The sequence below is a fragment of the Mesitornis unicolor genome, unplaced genomic scaffold (assembly GCF_000695765.1).
Source record: "Mesitornis unicolor isolate BGI_N332 unplaced genomic scaffold, ASM69576v1 scaffold11562, whole genome shotgun sequence".
NCBI classification, from domain to species: domain Eukaryota; kingdom Metazoa; phylum Chordata; class Aves; order Mesitornithiformes; family Mesitornithidae; genus Mesitornis; species Mesitornis unicolor.
The window spans coordinates 12,507-34,447 of record NW_010169860.1 but is presented as its reverse complement, the minus strand read 5'-3'; the positions used below and the strand labels follow the sequence as shown (position 1 = coordinate 34,447).

The 21,941-nt window shown below is 39.9% G+C and overlaps 1 protein-coding gene across 1 annotated transcript in view; it reads left to right on the top strand.

Moving 5' to 3' along the window:
- The window catches only part of U2SURP (U2 snRNP-associated SURP domain containing), a 35,049-nt gene extending 13,506 nt beyond the window's left edge, over positions 1–21,543 (top strand). The window contains exons 13-25 of the mRNA XM_010179504.1: positions 42–205; positions 1,301–1,463; positions 1,972–2,051; positions 3,102–3,189; positions 4,474–4,596; positions 5,853–6,009; positions 6,413–6,508; positions 7,080–7,146; positions 7,894–8,056; positions 15,591–15,701; positions 18,516–18,634; positions 19,452–19,628; positions 21,020–21,543. Coding sequence (XP_010177806.1) covers positions 42–205; positions 1,301–1,463; positions 1,972–2,051; positions 3,102–3,189; positions 4,474–4,596; positions 5,853–6,009; positions 6,413–6,508; positions 7,080–7,146; positions 7,894–8,056; positions 15,591–15,701; positions 18,516–18,634; positions 19,452–19,628; positions 21,020–21,158 — 1,647 coding nt within the window. The 3' untranslated portion in view covers positions 21,159–21,543. The remainder of the gene's footprint in view (positions 1–41; positions 206–1,300; positions 1,464–1,971; positions 2,052–3,101; positions 3,190–4,473; positions 4,597–5,852; positions 6,010–6,412; positions 6,509–7,079; positions 7,147–7,893; positions 8,057–15,590; positions 15,702–18,515; positions 18,635–19,451; positions 19,629–21,019) is intronic.
- The last annotated feature ends 398 nt before the right edge of the window (positions 21,544–21,941 follow it).

Here is a 21,941-nt window from a genome sequence, read left to right as displayed (position 1 = left end):
TAAAAGAACACTAGAAATATATATATATATTTTTTGGGTAGGGAGATGCTCCTACCAAGTGGAGGACAGAAGATTTCCGTATGTTCAAAAATGGATCATTTTGGAGGCCACCACCATTGAATCCATACTTGCATGGGATGTCAGAAGAGCAAGAAACGGAAGCGTTTGTGGAGGAACCAAACAAGAAGGGTGCACTTAAGGAAGAGTATGAACTTCCATCAATTTACAGTGCTAGTTTAGCTGCTAATCTGCTTGTCTTTTCGTGTTGTGTTTGTAGTTGTAGTGAGGCATCCCTAATGTTACTTAGAAACTCTTGTAACGTCAGTGCTTTTCAGGTGGTCTTTTTTTGATGATACTTGTCGCTAAGTATGTTCTGGATTTGGTTGGATTTGTCACCATTGAACAATGGGTCCTTTCAATCCAGTTGTTGTTAACCCTTTCTTTGAAGGAGATAGGGACAATGAGAGGGTTTTTTTCCTGTTTTCTGCTCCTATTATAGCACCTTTCTCAACATTGCTATGGTATCGTGAACTAAACAGTTATTATGGTCTTAAATTTAGTGATGCTGTTCATCAGAAATTAAAATGGGGAGCAGTTGTTACTAAGCAGGAAGAGACAGATCATCAGAGCTCTTTGTTGTGAATTCGAAGTGTGGTAGGGGTGGCTATGGTGGGGGAAATACACACGTGATTGTCTTAATTTTGCTATTTGTACTCCAACTGCGTTCTTAGTGTGTGGAATTTGTCCTTGTTTTATTATTTTCATCATAGTTACAATACCAGGCATGGTTCTGGAGGTTTTAATACAGAATTTATTTCTTACATCTTCCTTCTGGGAGGCTCAATGGTACGGTTTTGAGAGTGTTCTCTGTATATGGAGGTCAGGGAAAACCTGAAATAATTGCTTCTTGCTGGCTTTCTGAACTGAATGTTTCTTTTTCTGCAGCAAAAATTACTTGCGTGCTTTAGATTTATCCATTTTGATTTAGGGTTAAACTAAATCTGAAAAGATAATTGTTTTATTAGAGGTACTGATCTGCTGCATTAGGTATTGCCCCGTTATTTTTCTTTGATTTCTGTATGTAGTCAAGACTTGAGTGGGAATGTTTTGCACTTTGTTGATTTATGTAAAGTGGATGCATATTTTCATGAATCACTGAAAAAACTCAGGGAGCAGGATATAAAAATACTTAAAATTGCATTTGTCCTAAAAATGGATGAATACATAACACAATTAAATGAAAATTCTCCAAAGTACTGTTAATTTTTTATTGAAAGAATTAAAATTCCTGGTATTTCAGACAGAGGGACAAGTTAGAGGAGATTCTGCGTGGATTAACGCCTCGGAAGAATGATATCGGGGATGCAATGGTTTTCTGCCTAAATAACGCGGAAGCTGCTGAAGAAATCGTGGACTGCATTACAGAATCATTGTCCATTCTGAAGACGCCTCTGCCTAAGAAGGTGTGGAGATTCTGTGTAATCTTGTGGTTTTGGGGAGGAGCTCACTGAACAGCACGTGCATGTCATTTACAAGCGTTATTTCAGAGGTTTCAGGGAGCATTGACGTTTTGTATCAAAACGTGGGCTTGGATTTAAGTGTGCGTTTTGTCTGTGGGACTTTGTCATGTATTTCTTATTCTCTCTGAAAGTGCTTGGAAGTGGTGTTCTGCCTTACTGTGAACTTGAAAACAGCGTAATAGTGTGTTCAAACAAGGAAAGAAGTATTTCAGCACTGTGATCTGCCTTAGTAATACCATGTAGTACTGTGTTACGGTGGCTACCCTTTAGTGTAGCAGAAGACCAGTTGCCTCTTAGCACGTTTGTTAACAATACGCCTGTGTTACACGTATTTCTAATTTGATTCTTCTAGAGAGTTTAAACTATCTTGTATTCTTTCTGAGAAAATGCATAGATTTTCAGGATGATTTAAACTCTAGAGTTATATTAATTTGGTCTTTCTGTATTGTAGATTGCAAGATTATATCTGGTGTCGGATGTGTTGTACAACTCTTCAGCTAAAGTTGCCAATGCTTCCTACTATAGAAAATTGTAAGTATAACGTTTTAGGCGATTGATGACTTGTACAAAATGAAACAGATTGATATTTCTTTTATCTCCCAATAAATGTGGTTATAGAGAAGTTCACACTTTTCTATGAAGATACTGTTACAACACTGATGATCTTTGTATCTCTTTGCATAAAAATGTGTAAGATGTAACATGTTAGTGCTTAGGATTGCTTTGTAATGCGAAAAGGAAGTGTGTATACCCTATGCAAGGGTTTACTTGCATGGAACCTCACAGCAGCGGGCATAACTTGTGCCTCTTTACAGAAAGAGCCTGTAGATAATATTCAAGTTACGGCATAGCAAATAATCCATGCGAAGAAGTAAATTTTTGCAATAGCATTTTTTTGAATTATTAAAAGGTGTTTTTTAATTCTCCATAAATTTTGGAGAACTTAAAAGGGTATTATTTGTTTCTAAGGTGCTAAGCAGAATTTAGGAAAACTGTTCAAGGGAGAGTACCTCTGTCCTATTTAGATGTTTGATTGTGTCTGCTTCCTGGCATCTCTTCTTGTTATGGTAGCATGATGGGGAATATTCAGCATGTTACAAAAATAGCAATGCAAATGATTTTTCCTGTTGAAGTGTCTTTGCTGTGCCAGTTTTGCGCATTGAGAGAAGCTCAAGGGGAGCCAGGCAGCTGTTAGTCACTGTGCCTTCACTGAGGGCCTCACTGAGTAAATTGGAACAGAAACCTAACGAAGCATTTAAAAAACAAAACAAAACGTTGCATTATGAGACAGTTCTTATATTGTGTGTAAGGCTGTAAAACTCCTTTTATCCTCCTCCGATCTTTCCAGGCTGTATAAAGAGGCTGCAGCAGATGTGAAGATCTCCTTCACAGTTCTGTTGTTGTCCAAGGTGATTTAATACGTAGTCATCATACTTGCTTTATAGTTCAGTTCTTGGCTACTTTAGGGATCAGAATCTTGTGCTTTTAAGTCCTGTGTCCCAGGTATTTTCGTTACTTATGTATGTCCAGCAAACATATATGATAAAGTTTAACTAAAGAAATGTATATGTTTAATTCTAGTTTTGAAACAAAATTATGTCAGATATTCTCTGATCTCAATGCTACTTACCGTACAATACAAGGCCATTTACAGTCTGAAAATTTCAAGGTATGTATTCCATTGTTACTTACATGACATAGAAGTCAAATAAAGAGATGTTCCTGCACAAGAGATTGCTTACTATGATAGGTGGCTTAGACCTTAAGCTTCCTAATTAAGCTTTTTTTTAAAAAAAAAAAAAACCACAAAAAAACCCAGCCACACAAAGTTTTCTCTCTTGCAAAGATAGCCTTGCAGTTATGGAAGGAAATGAGCATCTAACAGCTGAAGTGTACTGGTAAATGTATGTTGTAGATTTGAGAGGATATCTATCTAGAGCTTGAGTTGCAAACAAGGCCTTCTAGTTCTCTGGTTATTTTTGGACAACCTGTATTTCAGTTTCAAAAATAAATTTGGGCTGCTCAGTGTGGAAAGAAACTGCTGGACATAACAGTATAAAGTAACTTTTAACATTTTTGAGATAGGTTTTATTTGCTGGCATCTGATAAGCAGCCTGACCATTTGTAGCGGAGAGTGATTTTTGAGATCAAGTGCTTTGCTTCTTACTGTTCTCATGCTCAGCCTAGCTTTTCCTTCTCCTGTTTTAAAGATGCCTCTACAGGTTTTGGGGTTTTTTTCTTGTTTATATTTTTTTTAAATCAGAAGCTTTAAATAAAAAGAGCTTACTGTGTGGTTAGTTGTATTAAAGTCTTTGTTCTGGTTGTCTGCTCCCAGTCCTTCTAGATGGCGAATCAGTTTTGGTTGTCTGCTATTTTAAAACTGCTTATTAAATTATTATGGTAAAGACAGGCAGTAGACTTTTTTAATATCTGTGTCTCCAGCTACATTAAATGTGCTGAGCTTGAGCCGAGGCTCATAATGTCAAATATACTTCACTGCTACAAAAAAAAGGAAGTGGGAACATAACTTCGGTTCGATAATATAAATAAGCCAGTGTTAATTTTAGTTACTTTATTTTACAAAGAGAAAGCTATTTTCTGTTACATTGGCTGGAGGCACTGCTTTAAACATCTGGGCAGAATGAAATTCTGGGGGTAGGAACTGTGAACAGCTGAAAGGGATGGTGTCACAGGAATGGAAAGGGAAGATGAAACCCAAATGAGATTTTTTTAAAAAGTAGTTCTTGTATCTCTGTATTTTCGTGGAATTACTAGTCTTGCCCAGCATGGTATCACTGTAATATGCTCCAGTAGATATATATATATATATATATATATACACACACACAGGAGTAGCTGTGTACAGTAGTCATTCTCTGTGGTGTATTTCCGATCATTTAGAATTTCTCAGTACAAATCTATTAGCAATTTTTCTTTTTCCTATTGCTTCTAGCAACGTGTTATGACATGCTTCCGAGCATGGGAGGACTGGGCAATCTATCCAGAACCATTTCTGATAAAACTACAGAATATTTTCTTGGGGCTTGTAAATATCATGGAAGATAAAGAAGCAGAGGTGAGTGACCTTGGTAAAGATGCTAGCAGATGGTGAGGAATAAACGTGAAAATATAAAATAGGTCTGGCAAGAATTATTTTGATGTCTCTGTTAGGGTGAATGAACCTTTTTTTCCTCTGAATCCTTGCTCTTAAGTACAGGTGTAACAGATATTTTCAGAAGCAAATACTGTTTAATCTGTTCATGTATTTGTTGCTTGGAGATTAGGTGCTGTGGCGGAGTTACACTGTGAAAACATTTCAGAGCAAAGGCAGTGCAGAGTAACAGGTGTTTCTGTTGTACTGGAAATACTCTGTCGTATCTGTCTGACTTTTGAGTCAGAATTTCAGTCACTGGTGTAAATTTCTAAGAGTTCTAAATAACTGCGCATCTGGCTACCTGAGTCAGCCACTGTCTTGCTGTGCGAGTGTCACACTCGGATGTATTTGAGCCATCTGAGCTTCTGTAGTTTGTTGTTAAGTTGTGATAGATCATTTACACTGGTGATGTTATGCTTTGGTCTTTGCTGTGCTGTAGCAGCAAGTTGCTAACTTTGTAGTTATACTGCAGCAATTTCTAGAATGACCATTAGCACTTAATTGAATGTATACTGATATGTTCACAGTTACATAAAATTGTTAAAGAGCAGCAAGTCAGTGGACACCAGTAAAGGGATGTACGTTTAGGATAAGTTCATTTTGTACCTGCAGAAACATGCCTTTCAGAACAGCAGGAGAGAGACCTATGGGATAATTGGAAGGGTAGCTTACTTGTCTTAGTGGTAGAGCAGGGTGAGCGTGCACATACGGACAGTGCCTGTTCCTAAAGAGGTGGAACATGTGGGTGTATTTATAATTTGTGTGTGTTCCTGAAATTTATGTTGCTGCTGAATGGTTGATTTCTGTCAGTTGTTCAGGTTACTGGTTCTCAGGGAATCTTTCATGTGTAGTAAGTATAGTTTATCTGACAGTAATAGACTCATTTGGAGCTCAACTTCAGCTTAGTATCTCTTCTTTTGAGTATAGGTATTGCAAAGCTTCCAGTACTTTGTGGACAGATTCCAAGTTCTTGCTCATGATGTTTTCATAGGAGGATATTTTTGTATTTTTCCTCCGCAACAGTCAACTGCACTTGGTAGCAAAAATTGCTGAAGTTGAGGCTTTTGGGTTTTAGAGATTTTTACAGCTACTCCTTTAAGAAGAAATGAACTAATAGCTGGAAAAGTAAAGGAAAACAGTGCAGATTTGTTCTTGAAAGAGTTATTATTTGCTCTCAGGAAGTACCAGATGACCTTGACGGTGCTCCCATTGAGGAAGAGCTCGATGGTGCTCCACTAGAAGATGTGGATGGAATTCCTATTGATGCTGCTCCTATTGATGATCTGGACGGAGTCCCAATTAAATCGCTGGATGATGATCTTGATGGAGTTCCTTGTACGAAATGTTCCAAATTTACTTTCAATTTGAATCTTCAGTTTTTGCTGATTTTTTGTTTGTTTGTTTGTTTGTTCCCCCCCCACCCCTGCCCTGAGTAGTTTTTACAGCCAAGAATTAACCTGGCTCGTAGCTTCATGGCATAGCATGTAGCTTAATTTCACTTTGGTCTTGGATTAATTCATTTTAGAACTGCTTTTAGATTTGTAATTGCTTCAGAGACGCAGCGGGTGTCTTCTGATGTTATGTACATCAGGGTCCAAATCCTAATTTCTTTTCTTTGCATATAGTAAAATGGTGTAGTACACTTCAGTACTTACATTTGATTGTTATATTAGGATTCTTCTGTGTGAACTTTTGAAGAGCTTTAGAAACTATATTTCTGTGTCTCGTTCTCCAACAGTGGATACGACTGAAGACTCAAAAAAGAATGAGCCTATATTTAAAGTTGCCCCTTCGAAGTGGGAAGCAGTGGATGAATCAGAACTGGAAGCTCAAGGTTGGTTTTCAAAGTATATATTATACTAAAATGCTTCCAGAAGTAAACTGAAAGCTTAACGTCACTTATCTATGACATTATTATTTTCAACCGATCTGTTTAAAAGTGCTAATATGATTTCTGTAGTAATACAGTAGGATTTTCAGTTGTAACTTCTTCTTGTGGTTCTAACTTCAGTGAAGAAAACAGTGTATTCTCTCTTTGTTATTCTGCTTCAGTTACCTACCAACCTTTAAAACATATTTCCAGTTCATTAAGAATAAATACAAAAAAAAAAAAAAGGGTGTGTGTTTGTCAGTCTTTCTATTTGTTTGGAAGATAAGGTTTTACAAACTGACAAACAGTTGACTGCTTAGGAAGGATTTATTGGAATGCAATATGCAGTGTGAGTGAATAGCTCTGTGAATAGCAAATATTCTGATCATTTGCGGTTTTGCGTGTTTCTATGCAATAGTCTATTAAGTGCCAGTAAATGTTATTACATTGTGATTTTTATATAATGACAAACACTGATTTTCAGATTAAGTGATAGCTTTTTCTGTTGTTAAAGTTGTCTTACTGTCTCTTCTAGCTGTTACCACTTCTAAGTGGGAGCTTTTTGACCAACATGAGGAATCTGAGGAGGAGGAAATTCCAAAGTAAATACTTTTTCATTCTGATAAAAACTTACTCATTTTCTGCATCTGAGGTTGCGTGTCTTTAGAACTCCCTGTAAGATAGATATCTATGTGTTATAAAAGCAGAACAGAAATGAAATTTTGAAAGTAGAAAAAAAATTTAAAAAACAGTAAATAGTGTTCTGATGTTTCTTTGGATGCTGATAGACTCCACACCATCTCCTGGTTTTGAGCAGCCTTTGCTCTCTAGGCAATTGAGAGCATCCATTAGTACTGCTTAAGTATCGTGCTGCTTTGCGTGTAGTACTGCAGCACTCTGGTGGCCAGTGTGAGAATATGATTTTGAGTATCTCCTATGTCTCAGGTTTGTCTCCAAAAAGCAAAAGTGTAGTAAATTTTGTTCTTTTATAAAACTTATTATATCTGAAAAGTACAATAGCAGCACTTAAACAACGTTTTGTTGAGGTAGCAGACTGACTTTGTGGCTGAATTGGTTATGGATTTGGTGACTGTAAATTTCCAGAATTCTTCTGCACTCTGTTTATAAGAAAAGTGAAAATTATTTGAGTAATCAGACCTAAGGATTTAATTAAATGAAAAGAGATGGAGACTGTTTTGTAGCTGCAGACTTTAAGTACTACAATTTTACTTAACAGATGTCAAAGCTATTAACTAATCGTAGAAACTAAATAGGAGAGAGAGCAAATTTTGTACCAGATAATTGTCTTACGGGATTAACTGATACATATATTTATGTTTTCTGTAAAGTCAAGAAGAAGAAAGTGAAGATGAGGAAGACACTCAGAGTTCTAAGTCAGAAGAGCAACACATGTATTCCAATCCTATTAAAGAAGAAATGCCTGAATCCAAGTCATCAGTCAAGTACTCAGAAATGAGTGAAGAAAAGCGTGCCAAACTCCGAGAGATAGAGGTCAGCATGTGGTGTTTTGTGCCACCCTTCTGTACCTTTGTGATCCTCCCCCCTTATTTTTACTGAAATTATTATAATGCTATTACATAGTGGGGTTTTTTTAGTCCAGTGTATTTTTATAAAGATACGTTTGTTTACAGCCTTGCCTTCTTGCCTTGTTTTGGCTTTCAAAATAATGCAGGAGAAAGTGAAAAACTGACTCATAGGGTATTGCATGTTGAGAATTATTCTTCTTTTTCAGTACCACTGGTAGCCTTCGACTGCTTGAGTTCCTCTACACTTTTACCCTCTTGACGAATGGGAGTGACTTTTGGATGTGGCCTTAGTCCTACGCCTTTCTTATTCTGTCTCTTGCCTTGAAGTGTCTGTGTTTTATTGCATTTAGAAGTTGCTCTTTTCACTGTGTCAGCCATCAAACAAAGTAGATGCAACTAAACCGGGTGGTCCTGAAAATGGGCTATTTTAGTTGAAGACCTACATGCAGTCCTAGGGTTCACTTGTCCTTTTATGGCTTCTCCAAGCATAGGTTTCAGTATAGCTGTCAACGTTGATGAGCACAGATTCCTATGTCTTCATGCTGTTTTCTGAGCCTGTGGTTGACGGAAAGGGCAACTATAACTTGAATTTAGCCTGAGCCTTGTCCAACGGTTAGGCCTTTCTGTCATATGGTGCATGCAAAAACAGGTTGAAAATTGCATGCAACCTTCCAGTTTGTTTTCAGTATTAAAACCCATCATACGTTGAGTACTGAAATTCTTGTACCTTCTGTTCAGTGCATTAAAAGGTTATTTAGAAGCTCATGAACTACTTGCTGCAGTTGTAGCATCTCCAAGTGACACATTATAATTTGCATCATGATCTCCAGAAGTCCCCTCCAGCCCCTACCATTCTGTTGGGATTCTGTGGGTTTGTGACGTTTTGAAGGTGGAATTGTGGCTGCTTACCTATCTGTGCTATAATGTACTAGTTAGCTAAAACCAGGCATTAGCAAAGCCCCCTAACGGTATTTTAAGATGTAGAAGTAATAGTGTTTTAAAAGTCACAGCTGTTTTGTCTCCCAAATACGCTTCTCTTTAATAAGTCAGATTATTAAAATTTATGGACTGTAACTAAGTACTGAGAAACCTTTTGCGTTGCGTAGCAGCTTGAACGTTATGATACGTAGCCACTTGAAGAGAGTAAATTCTGAGTTTGAGAAAAGCTAAATGGGATTTGTGTCTGACTTGACTCATGGTGGCAGTAGTTCTGTAGAAAATACACGAGTTAGTCTAAGGGAAGCGCAAGTGAAACTAGCGTTCATTTTGCTGTAATAATGTTTGCAGTGGTTAAGGAGGGGGCTCCTTTCAGACTGAATATCTGGTTTATAGATATAGATGTTATGCTGGCAGTTGTGGAGACAGATGAGGAAGTGATTTTCTTTAACCATTGTCAGCTTTACCCTGCACAGGTGTTTTAAGTTTTATCATCAAAGTATCCCCTCTGTAACAGTTTGGGGTTTTATAATCCTACCCCAAAAATCACAGCACGGGCTTCATCTGCAGCAGGAGGCAGGCTCTTCACAAATCCAGACACATCAGTACTTGCAAAGGGGTCAAACAGATTTGTCCTCTTGAGTAGCTGCTTTTACTCACCTCAAACTAGCATTTGATTGCTTAATCAGAGGGAGAGGACAAATGGTCTTCAGTCGTCTTGTTCAGCCTTTCTGCTGCATACCACGGAGCTCCAGGAGGTGCAGGGTTGGGTTCCGTTACACTGTCCTGTGTCTGTGCTCTGTCAGTGCACAAACGGCTTTCCCACCTCCCCACAAAGAAGAAGCATTATGGTGTTTGAGGTGCAATTTATTTTTCTACCAGAAGCCAGAGAAGTTTTTCCTGCATATCACAAAGGAAAGGAGGTTACTTTCCTTACTTTCTAGATACGAATTGCTGTACCAGACCAGATTACAGTGCCTTTAGTGCAGCTTTCAGTCTTCAATAAAGAATGACTAGAGCATAAGGTAAGAGTCAGCATAGTCCACAAGAGCAGATTGTGTCTGAGGCCTGTTCTGGATTTCAAGTCCCTGTATACCTCTGTCAAGAAACTGACGTTCCATACAGTTTCTAGTATTGCTTTCTCCTGATCATGGTGCTCAGTACACAGAAGGCTCTATTCTGTGTGTTTGGTCATCGAGTCAAAGGAGCTGTCTGAGGCTTCCAGTTGTAACAAGAACAACATAACCCTTTGGTCTTTACAGTCTGGGGGTGTTTCTGTACCTAGCTCATTTGAGGCCACTGCAAAATGGCAAAAAGACACCCAATTAAATACCTTGCTTGTGGTGGCTTAATGATATCAGATGAGACAAACTTGCTCTTGCTTGACCAAGAGTTTTGCTATTTATAGCAGTTCTTCCTTAGAAGATAGTGACTATCTTAATTCAGGAGATTCTGGTCTATTTTAAATCTTTCAGTCTACTTCTGGTTTACACAAAGGCAGAAGCAAGGACTTGCTCAGCTGCAGGACACGTGGCATCCTGTGCGTGTGACTGAGCATGCTCGAGGTCTGTTGTGACTGAAGAGGTGTTTTGCCTGTGCACGACAGCATCGCTGTTATCTGTGGATAACCTTGTAGCTGCAGAAATTCCACTGCTCATAGACTCACTGGAAAACTCAAGCTTTCAAACAAATACTTTGCTCTGCTTCTGGCAGTCTAGGACTCATTGCAGCCGTTGCTGGGGCAAGTCTTTTTTAAAGAAAACCAAAACACTTTGGTCTGCTTGGATGTCTATTCTCTGTAAAATGCAAAACCTCCTATCTTTTATCGAGCATCTGGTGATTGACTTCTTAGTTAATCCTAGTATGTAGTGTGCAGCTGATTTACCTCAAATAAGTTGTGTTTGAACCTGGGCACTTAAGTTCTGAGGCTGTGTGACTGCAGAGTAACCTCTTGTGAAAAAGCCTTTTTTCCCCTCTGCAGACCACGAGGTGTGGACTCGGACAGTATCCACAGATGATTAGGAAATCGATAACAGTTTTGAAAATAGATAAATTTTAAGCAAGAGAGGCTACTCACAGCATACCTGTTTGTGTCAAAATGCAAAAAGCTACGAGCAAGGCTTCAGTTTGCATCAGGCTGTAGTTGCCCTGAACCATGGTAGCAAGATGCTACCCTTTTCTGTAACTTGCCGGCTTACTGGTAAGTCTGTAGTCAAAGCCTCAACTTCTAGGAAAGGCTGAATCTTTCTCTCAGATGAGTTTGAGGAGGGAGGATGGAAAATTTCAATATGAGAATCAATAGACCAGAAGCTGTTTATCTTGAACATTTGAGTTCATGGTTAGTGCGAAATACAATCACTGCACTGGAGCATTTAGTAGAGATTGTACACAGGAGCTCAAATGTTTGACACTCCTGCATTGCAGCTTCTGAAAACCTCAAAACTCTCTCTGCTGTGGGAGACTCCTGTGTCTAAGAAATTAGTATGGCAAATTTTTGGTATAGGGTTTTGAAAAAACCATCCTGGGGTGTATGAGAAGGGGTGGTTGTAGGGCAGAGATGTTCTCCTGCCCCTCTGCTCTGCCCTGCTCACACCACAGCTGCAATCTTGTGTCCAGCTCTGGGCCCTCAGCTCCAGAAGGACAGGAACTGCTTGGAAGAGTCCAGCAGGGCCACAAAGATGCTGGAGGGAGTGGAGCATCTCCTGCTGAGGAGCGGCTGAGGGAGCTGGGGCTCTGGAGCTTGGAGCAGAGGAGACTGAGGGGTGCCCTCATTCCTGGGGATCCATTTGGAAAGGGCAGTGTCAGGAGGAAGGAGCCAGGCTCTGCTCTGGGATGGCCAATGCCAGGACAAGGGGCAATGGTCCCAAGCTGGAGCACAGGAGGTTCCAGCTGAAGATGAGGCCAAACTTTGTCAGTGTGAGGGTTATGGAGCATGGCCCAGGCTGCCCAGAGAGGTTGTGGAGTCTCCTTGTCTGCAGACACCCAAAGCCCTGGCCGTGTTCCTGTGTGACTGCTCTGGTGATCCTGCTCTGGCAGGGGTTGCACTGGGGGAGCTTTCCAGGGCACTTTCCACTCCTGATATTCTGTGATATTAGGTTTTTTTCTAAATGCAAGTTTACAAAGTGGAATACTTACAAACTTCATCTATTAGATATTTAAGCAGATTTAAGCCTAGGATGTCTTTCTCCTGGGAGAGTGTCTGGAACTCTATGATAGGAATATATATCATATACTGTACATGAAGAGATCAATAAGAGTGTTCCCTATGGCATATATGCTATGAATAGTGAAATGGGGAAGGGAGATATGGTGAAGGGAGATAACCAAATGTATAAATTTATATAGTAATTCTGAGCAGCTGAATTCTTTTCTGGACTTTAGGACCAAATTAATTCCTTTTCTTTTAAAACATAGTTATGGTGGTGATGTTTTAGAGCAAGTAGCAAAAGCTGCTCTACCTGAAGGTGCAGGATGAGCTGATTCTGATGTAAGAGCTCACCTCTGCTAAATGGGAATATCCTGATCCTACCTGTGAGCTCTGGCACTTGCTCTTTCTTTCCCTGAGCCAATACATCTCACTAATGCAGGGGAAGAAAAAAAGAGTGGGAGGTGGGATTCTGCTGGATTAGTGACTTGATCTGGCTTACTGCTGGCTCAGCCAAGCACAACAGCTGCTGAAAGGGTGAGCTAGAGGAGGAGCCCTGTGTCTGAGGGGCAGGAGTGGAGAAGGAAGGTGGAAGAGAACGATTTTTCTGTAGTGAGCTGTTGATATCATCTCAGCATTGTGTAACACTTCGGTTTCCTTTTCCAGGGGATGTAGTAGAGCTGATTTCCTCTACTCACAGCATCTTTCAGAAAGGAGTCAGTTTAAAGGTTCAAAGGGAGTTACAGCAAGTATGCAGAGAGATCCATTGATGATCGGTCTGTAAAAGATCTGTATGGTCTCAGCATGGCTGGAGCGTGGGGTGGTGTTGAGTCAGTGGTTCTTGTGCAGGCTTTTCTGGTTTTTCCTCTCTGTCTCTAGCTATCTGCTAATGGCTGCCTTCTCTCCCCTTACCCACAGTTACTGGACATGGTACATGCAATAGTTCCTCTTTGCATCTTGATTTCATGCCAGCAGTGGTCTGTGTGACAAGTATGTGGGACAGGCTGCTGGAAGGTCAGCATTTCCTTGCATCCAGATTAGCTTATTAAATCAGGTAAAGCCTGTTGATCAGATTCCTAGTTTTCCTTCATTTCAGGTTACTTTGGACTATAAACTTGTGCTTCCTTTCTTTCAAAATATGGTTAGACAGAGAGTGTCACAGCTGCTCTGGCTAAAAATGTAAAGTAATCAAATCTTGTAAGGATGGGTTTTTGTTTTCTGGGGTTTTTTTTTGGTTGGTTGGGTGATTTTCTTCATTATCAGGCTGATTTTGCTGGGAAAACGAAGAAGTCTTATGGGCACGTTTATACCATGACAGCCCAAGAGGCCTTTTGGATCAGCTCAGCCTCCTCTGTACTCGTGTTTGGTACTGAATGTGCTAAGCAACTTAATGGCCTTGGAGTTCGTGTGATGGTAAGGAACGCAGTCTTGATTTCTTACCAGAGCAGCTCATACAGGGTGGCACTGAATATATCGTTCCAAGAGGTATTTCTGCTTCTGAAACTTCTGCATCTGGAGGAGGGGGGAAGAAAAAAAGGCCTTCATGGAAGGTGGAGTGGTATGTGACAAATGAAGGTGTCAGTTTTGCATTGGCTGCTGACCATTTAATTGACTGGATTGTAAGGAGAAATGAAAAATGCTCAGCTACAGGTAGAGCACGCTCTGTAACTGAAGGAGGTGAGCAGAACGTCTGGAGAGATTTACCATGGTCCAAGATAGCGCTGCCCTCCCTTTCAGCACCACCCCTCCCTCCCCCCAAGATCATAGAATCACAGAATCGCTCGGTTGGAAAAGCCCTCTGAGATCATCACGTCCAACCGTTCCTGTCTACCTTGTAAACCATATCCCTAAGTACCTCATCTACCCGCTCTTTAAACACATCCAGGGATGGTGACTCCACCACCTCCCTGGGCAGCATGGTCCAGTTTCTGACGACCCTCTCAGTAAAGAACTTCCTCCTTATCTCTGACCTGAACCTCCCTTGGCACAGCTTGGTGCCGTTTCCCCTTGTTCTATCCCCCATCACCTGGGAGAAGAGACCAGCACCCACCTCTCTCCAAGCTCCCTTGAGGCAGTTGTAGGTGGGGATGAGGTCTCCCCTCAGCCTTCTCTTCTCCAGGCTAAACAAGCCCAGTTCCCTCAGCTGCTCCTCATCAGGCTTGTTCTCCAGACCAGATGAGTTGCTCGCTTGTGTTTGAGACTAAAAGGAGAAATGTATTGTTGACATAAGCTCTGTAAATGAGGGGGCTTCTCTTCAAAGTAGTGTGGTATGTCATTGCCTAGGTTTTACGTTTCTTAACGTAGCTGTTCTTGTTCTTGTGATCTTTCTGCGCAGTCAGGAATTGAAGGGCTGATTCTTCATCTGCTGCTTGTGAGAGGGGAGGAAAAAACTTTAGGGTTTGATTTTGTGCCTACTCAAGTACTGGAAAAATCTACTCATCCGTGTGTGTGTGTGTGTGTGTGTGTGTGTGTGTGTGTGTGCAGGTCGGTATTGAAACAGGAAGTACAGGAGGGTCAGAGCACAATCATTTGGAAGCAGGCTGACAAATACAACGTGAGTTCTTACCCTGCTCCTCCCCACACCCCCCAAAAGAGAAGACTCCTCATCCGACCACATTAAGGGTCGTTTGTATAAGGCCATGTCAGTGAGAATAAAGAATTGACAAATGATGAGAGGTTCGAGTGGAGTTTTATCATGTAAATGAACTTGCTGAAAGGCTTTAGTGTGTCTGGACCAAAACAAATTCCACATGGAAAAGTTCCTGTATTTGCTTAACTTTGTGACTCAGCTGGGGATGTTATCACAGTAAATTTAGTCTTAGGTTTAGCAGCGTTAGTGAACTGAATTTTGTTGTTAATCTTGATAGCACACGAAAGAGTGTTCAGTCAGTAAAAACCACTTCTTTCAAATCAGCCACTCTGCGCAAACAGCCCTCAAGAGATGATGCATTTGTTTTATGTCCTAGTTATGTCAGTCATTTGGTTTTAATATTTGGGGTTAAATGGGGAAAAAAAAGGGCAGTTTCAAAGGAAAACTTGGAGTAGGCAAGAGAAGTTAAGGCAACGTGTTAAGACACCTGCAGTAAATGATCCCATTTTGAAAGAAAAAGGCGGATAATGATCTAAGAAATATAAGGGTGTAGTGTTTTAATGTTGGGAACAGAATGGAGTAGAGTAACAAAAAGATCCCTTTATTTTTAGCTCTTAAGATGTCTGTAAACAACTGCTGGTGCTTGCAGACAAGTGTGTGGGTTTGTTGCTTTGATCTGGTTTAAATAAAGTTAGTGTCTTTGTGTGTACAAACTTGTACAGAAAGAATGAAGAACACATCATAAATCACGGAAATTTCATTTTCAGCCACCTGCCTAACTGGATAATAATAAGCCAAATAACCTAATGGTCAGTATTATTTTCACAGCTTAAAGTGATGAAGTTTCAGGATGAGTTAGAGTCTGGGAAAAGACCCAAGAAACCAGGCCAGAGTTTTCAGGAACAGGTTGAACACTATAGAGACAAGCTGCTCCAGAGGGTAAGAAATGTTCTTTCTTTGGCTCTGATTCTGTGATAGGCTTTTATTGGGTTTATCAGATGTAAGGTGGCATTAAATGTAACAACACATGGTTCTCATTGAAATTCTGCCGTAATGTCAAACTGCATGTCTAAATCCAAGTGCTTTCTGCAGAGTAGATACTAATTGCTGGTTTTAATCCAAATACAGTATTTCACTCTGTGCAGACAGGTATCATTAGAAGGTATTGGTCACTTCTGGATCTACGACAAGCAAACAGTTCGGTGTGGGGGAGAAAAGGGAGAGGTGTCAGCTGAAGATGTTCATCAGCCTTTTCATTTTGCTATTAGCAATTGATCTGTTGTGCTGAGGGTTTCCCAAGGAAGAGAAGGAATAGTGTTAAGCAGCGTATGTGCTTCCGATGCTCCCGCGTGTCAGATTTCCTGGATAATTCCAGCACATGCTGTCACCCAGAAGTGAATAATTCTGTACCATTACCGTTTTCAGTAGTCCTGTGTGGACTATGAAGTCAGAGCAGCTTTAAAAACAAGTATCATATATGTAATGTCACGTGATCTCGAACCTTTGAAACGTAATGGAAGAACACGTAACCTGTTTGGACAGCGCGTTTAGTGGGAGAGTAAGTGACTCTTGCTTCTCTAATCTGGTTTCACAGCCTGACAGATCAGTGGTGAAATCAGGTACCCATGCAGTTTAGTGGAAGCTAAATATAAATGGGCAGTTTTCAGCAGTGTTTTGTCTGTCACTCGTTCTGTGCGTTATTTGGTGCTCAGTATCTGACCAATTCGCTGAAGTAATGCACAGTACCTTGGAGAAGACGACTTGTGGAAACTACTAAAGCTGATCTCTGAAGGACATGTAAACATTTGGGGGTTGATGTTAGTAGTTCAGACTTCAGTTTTTATAAGTAGCTTTCCCTCTAAATGTAGTTGTGTCCTAAAACTTGCCATTTCATCAGTGTTTTCTGCAACTGAGAAAGAAGTGATCTGTGCAGTAAGCACTGAATGTTTAGTGAGACTTCATAAAAAACCAGAAATTCTAATCCTGATGACTGTTGGATGCCTTGTGGTGAATTATTTCAACCAGTTGGCAATATTGTAGATCTTTAATAATTATCTTACTTTTTTGTTTTCCCTTTCAATGATGAAGGTAATACTTGGTTAAGAAACGTTTCATGATCATGGTCACCGGTGTTCTTTAAAACACTAATAGCACCATTATTAAGAGAGTATCTTTTGCTTTAATACCATAATAAAGTTAGTTTGTATGATAATAACATAAGATTGGTTCTGATTGCATTTCCCATGAACTCGGTGGTTGGTTATCATATTTTATATAATTTACTGTAGAATAAGCTATAGTGCTAATTTACTCTTGGAAGAGTAAATTTCTCAGTAGTATTCTATATTTAGAGAGTAGGAACTTACAGCTATTTAAAATACTGTTTATTCCTATTTATCAAGATGAAATAATTAGTTGTACCTAGCTTATTTGATAGCATATCCTAAGAGCCCAGTGATTTCAGTGGAGTCTAACAATAGTTTCCAATGGTAGGTGTAATGATAAAGGGACACTTTAAAATATTACTGATAAACAGTTCTTCATTACATGGAAGACTTACAAGGTCAGGTAGCAATAGCATAAGGGGCAATGGTTTTAAACTAGAAAAGGATAGATTTAGGTTGGATAGTAGGAAAAAGCTCTTCACCATGAGGTGGTAGATCACTGCACAGGTTTCCCAGAGAGGTGGTGGAGGCCCCATCCCTGGAGATGTTCAAGGTCGGGCTTGATGGGGCTGTGAGCAACCTGATCTGGTACCAATGTCCCTGCTACTGCAGGGTTGGACTGGATGAGCTTTACGGGTCCTTTCCAACCCAATACCTTCTATGATTCTATGATGAAAATGTGAGACCAGGTTAGTATAGCTGTCCTGCTATTTCCTGCACTTGTATGAAAATGTGAGACCAGGTTAGTATAGCTGTTCTCCTATTTCCTGCACTTGCGTTATTATGCCCCCTCCTTTTTTCCCTTCTTTTTCCCCCTCGTGTCTTTCACCTAGTTAAATCACCCCTTCTTTGTCTTCTCTATGGGGTATGCAGGGAATATCTGTTTATTTTTGCCGTGGAAGCAAGTCATGGCAGTACTGAAAGAAGCATTTCTCTGGATCTCAGCGTTCAGCCTTGCTGACGGTTTAGTTTTATTTTTGTATAATTTTCTGACTATTTGGCAGATGAATGAGGTGTGCTCAGGGTATATATTTTCTTTCACAGTGGTCCTGTTGGTATCTAGACATGGCCCATATTTGTGGTTTGGCTTGCTTGTTTTTTTTTGACAGAGTAGATGTTATTGCAGAATCATGTTTTTATTTTTTTGCCTTTAAATGTCTTGTAGTTAATGAAATTATCCCAATTTTCAGTCTGGATTAATGAAGATTAATGCTTATGTTTTAAGTAGGAAATGGTTCCTGATATTCTTTCAGGTTCAATTTGGTTTAGAAAGTCTGTTACGGCTGTAATGTCTCCCTGAAGTCTGTAAAATTTAAGGCTGTACATTTCCAAGTAGATACTCAGACTTTCTCACTTAGGGTGACATCTCTCATGGTTTTGTCAGTGTTTGTGTTACAGAAGTGTTTCTGCTGCGTACAAAGCAGTAGCAAAGATGGGGAGAGGGGGTACGGTGCGACCATTGGTTCTTCCCAGATTGTGCTGTGTTCCTTCAGAACTCGGGGCTTTTATGCTGTCTGTGATTAGCTTGATTGTCTATGAATAATTAGTCACACCTCGTCTGAAATCATGAATACTTCTAATAATTTAGGAAAAGGAGAAGGAATTGGAAAGAGAACGTGACCGAGACAAGAAGGACAAGGAAAAATCTGATTCCAGGTCCAAAGATAAGAAGGAAAAAGAGGAATGTACACCAACAAGAAAAGAGAGGTATGGCTTTCCTTGAAATAAACCTCACCGTTTGTATCTTTGTGTGCGGTGGTAGCCTTGAAATGACGTCGTGTTGTGCATCGCATCTTAAAAGAACACCACAAAACCACACAAACAGAGAGGCCACCCAACAACAAAAACAGAACTTGCTTTGGATATTAAACACGCTTCAGAATTGCAAGAGCTGTCATTTTATCCTGCCCCATGTGACGTACCCTTTTGAATAGAATCCCCTTTGGGCTCATTTGGGCCCTGAGGAAACAAGGTGAAATAGTGACCAGTTGAAGGCAGGGCTCATTTTAGCTCTCTTTAAGCAGTAAATTGACTGCAGTGTATTAGTGAGGAGACCGTACTGGAGTCATACTACAGATTATTGGCAGTGGTTTAACTGTTGCTCATCTCATAGTGAAAACCCTTCAAAACAGCTAGTTTTAGGGTAGTTAATTGTACACTCTGGTCTTCTAACGCTTGTATAGCCCAACTCTTTCATGTATGTAGTGCATTAAGTGTGTTGTCTAAAAGGCTTGCTTTTCAGGATACTATGACAGAATGTTTTTACACTGCAATAAATAAAGATGAGTCATTTCCTTTATTTTTTTCAACCAAAGTCAGTCTGGTGCACATGTTGAACTTGATTTTAATTTTTTTTTAAAGTAATAAAAATCCTACTACTACTACTACTTAATTACTGAAAAGTATCTAACATTACATTGGCAAAAGGAAGGATCTACAGAAAGGGATGTTTTATCTTAATGCACGTTTTCCCGTCTCTGTGTGTGTTCACACGTCACTCACTGTGTCTGCTTTCTTTACCAAGGAAAAGACGGCACAGTGCTTCACCCAGCCCATCTCGCAGCAGCGGCAGCAGGCGAGCAAAATCCCCATCACCAAAATCGGAACGCTCGGAGCGCTCCGAGCGATCCCACAAAGAGAGTTCACGTTCTCGGTCATCACATAAAGATTCTCCCAGAGACGTCAGTAAAAAAGCCAAAAGGTAAGCTGCTATTCTCTCTGTTTCAGGTTGTAGCAAAGTTAAATACATAGGTGCGTTTTGCTTGGGTCTTTTTGTTCGTGTGTTTTTTAGCAGAGCGCATTCAATACACAAGTAATTTCTCTCATAATGGACTGTACTGCATATTGCTGGTTAATCTCTTTGGTCACTGGATGTCTGAGATGCATACAGCCTCCTGCCTTGATAGCTCGAGGCTGTGCGCTCCTGTCTTCCTGTTCACTGATAATTTTGAGAAATACTGCTTTAAACCAAAGCCCCGTGCTGCTTTATTAGCTTTTTGTTTTCAAAGGACAAATCTTCTGTAGGCCCTAGAACTTCTGGAATTACAGTGGAGTGCAGTCTTTCACTGATGATTCGCTTACACGAAGCTCTTCTCACATGGCTTGTTTTTTTAATGCCAAAAAATCTGTATTAGGTACTGGTTACAGATTTTGTTTCTGAAGTTCGTATTGCCTAATCTCCAGACTGACACAAGTATTTGCTTCCAGTTAATGTTAAACTTGAGGTGAGATTTTATTATTGTCTTGATGCTTTAGTAGCTCAAAATGCAGAGGTTCAACTTCTGCTTCTTTTGGAAGTGTAGGATATCTTACTGGTACGTGATTCCTCAGACACACTGAGGAAGACTCCTTTGATGCTGTTGTAGTGCACATTTACAGTAATCAGATCACTGTGCTGGACGTCAGGAATTCAAGTAGAAGTAGAAAAGTATTGGAGAGTTTTTTTCTTAGAGTTAAGACGATGATCATTCTATTCAACTTGTATCAGAGTGATGGGCTAGATGTAGATGAGAGGATAAGAAGTTTATTCAGTGTCCATTCTTTTTCTGTGGCGGCTGCATCACAAGCTGAACATGCTTGGTGTGCATCAAAAGTGCTTCAGCATCACATAGTTCAACAAAACGTTTCATTTCTGGTCTTTGTGGAATGAATGTAGGCTGCTGTTAATACAAGAACCAGGGTGGGTGAGGCCTGTGTGGAGGGTTGTGAAATCCTCATGTTGGCTTGAGAAGGACATGAGTTGGTGTCACTTTTCTTGTGGACTCTAACCACTGAGGTTAAGCCCAAAACACAGTAAAAACCTTATAATGCACAAATTGTCTTTTTCTCAAAAGCAAGATACCATTCTGTCACTTGTCCTTACCAAAGAAAGGTATTTTCTGCCTTGTTTAGCTCAATAAATGAATGCCAAATAACTGTAGGAAAAGTTGGCATTATCAGTTGTTTGACATAAGACTTATTATTATTATCATAATTATTGTTAGCATTATCATAATCATTGTTATCATGATCATAATCATTGTTATCATTATCATAATTATTGTTATCATTATAGTTATTAATTTTTTAAAAAATTATTTATTTATTTTGCAGGTCACCGTCTGGCTCCAGGACACCCAAAAGATCACGACGATCACGGTCCAGATCCCCTAAAAAGTCAGGGAAGAAATCCAGGTCGCAGTCTCGTTCTCCTCACAGATCTCACAAGAAGTCAAAGAAAAGCAAACACTGACGACGTTCGTATTTTTTATGATGCTGTCACTTACTGGAAATGCGGTTTTGTTTTTGTGCCTGAACAGTCTGTTAAAAACAAAACAAAACAAAAAAGCATTCCTGATTTATTTTTTTGTGAATGCACGTGTATACTCATGAGTATCGGCATCTGTAGACCTGTCATTGTTTTATATTGTACAAAATACCTTCATTGTGACTATTTCCCAAATGGAACATTTTTGTGTTTAGGAGTTTCATCAGAAATGTGTGTAACTGATCTGCTGGCAGTAGTGATAATTTGTTTTAGAATGTTGTGACATAGCAGAAATAACTCAAATGTTCCCCTTTTTTGTAGCTTTGACAATTTGAATTAGATTTCAAATAAAATCTGAACAGAAAACGAAGATGTTGTTTTCTTGCCCCACTGGTGATGCAGATCTCAGAAGTCCTGTGTATTTCAGACATACTGTGCTGCTTAGGTCTTTCAGTGCAGTGGTAGCTCTGTTGTTTTCACTAGTTGGACTGTCCACACAAGAAACACCCTTTGAATCCAGGGCATGGTTTTCTTTAGTCGAACAGTCAGGTACCTACCATGATGAGCTGTACGAGCAGATCTTTGCTTCCTATTCCTCAGTTTCAACTGCGGGGGTTATTTGTGACGCCGTAGCAATGTTCATTTTTTAACAAGGGCCTGTGCACAGATGCATCACGTGTATGTGTAGGTATCCTAGGTACATGATGCATCCAAAACCAGCCACATTTATGGCATGCATGGGGAACCACAAAAGGACAGAAAGCCTGA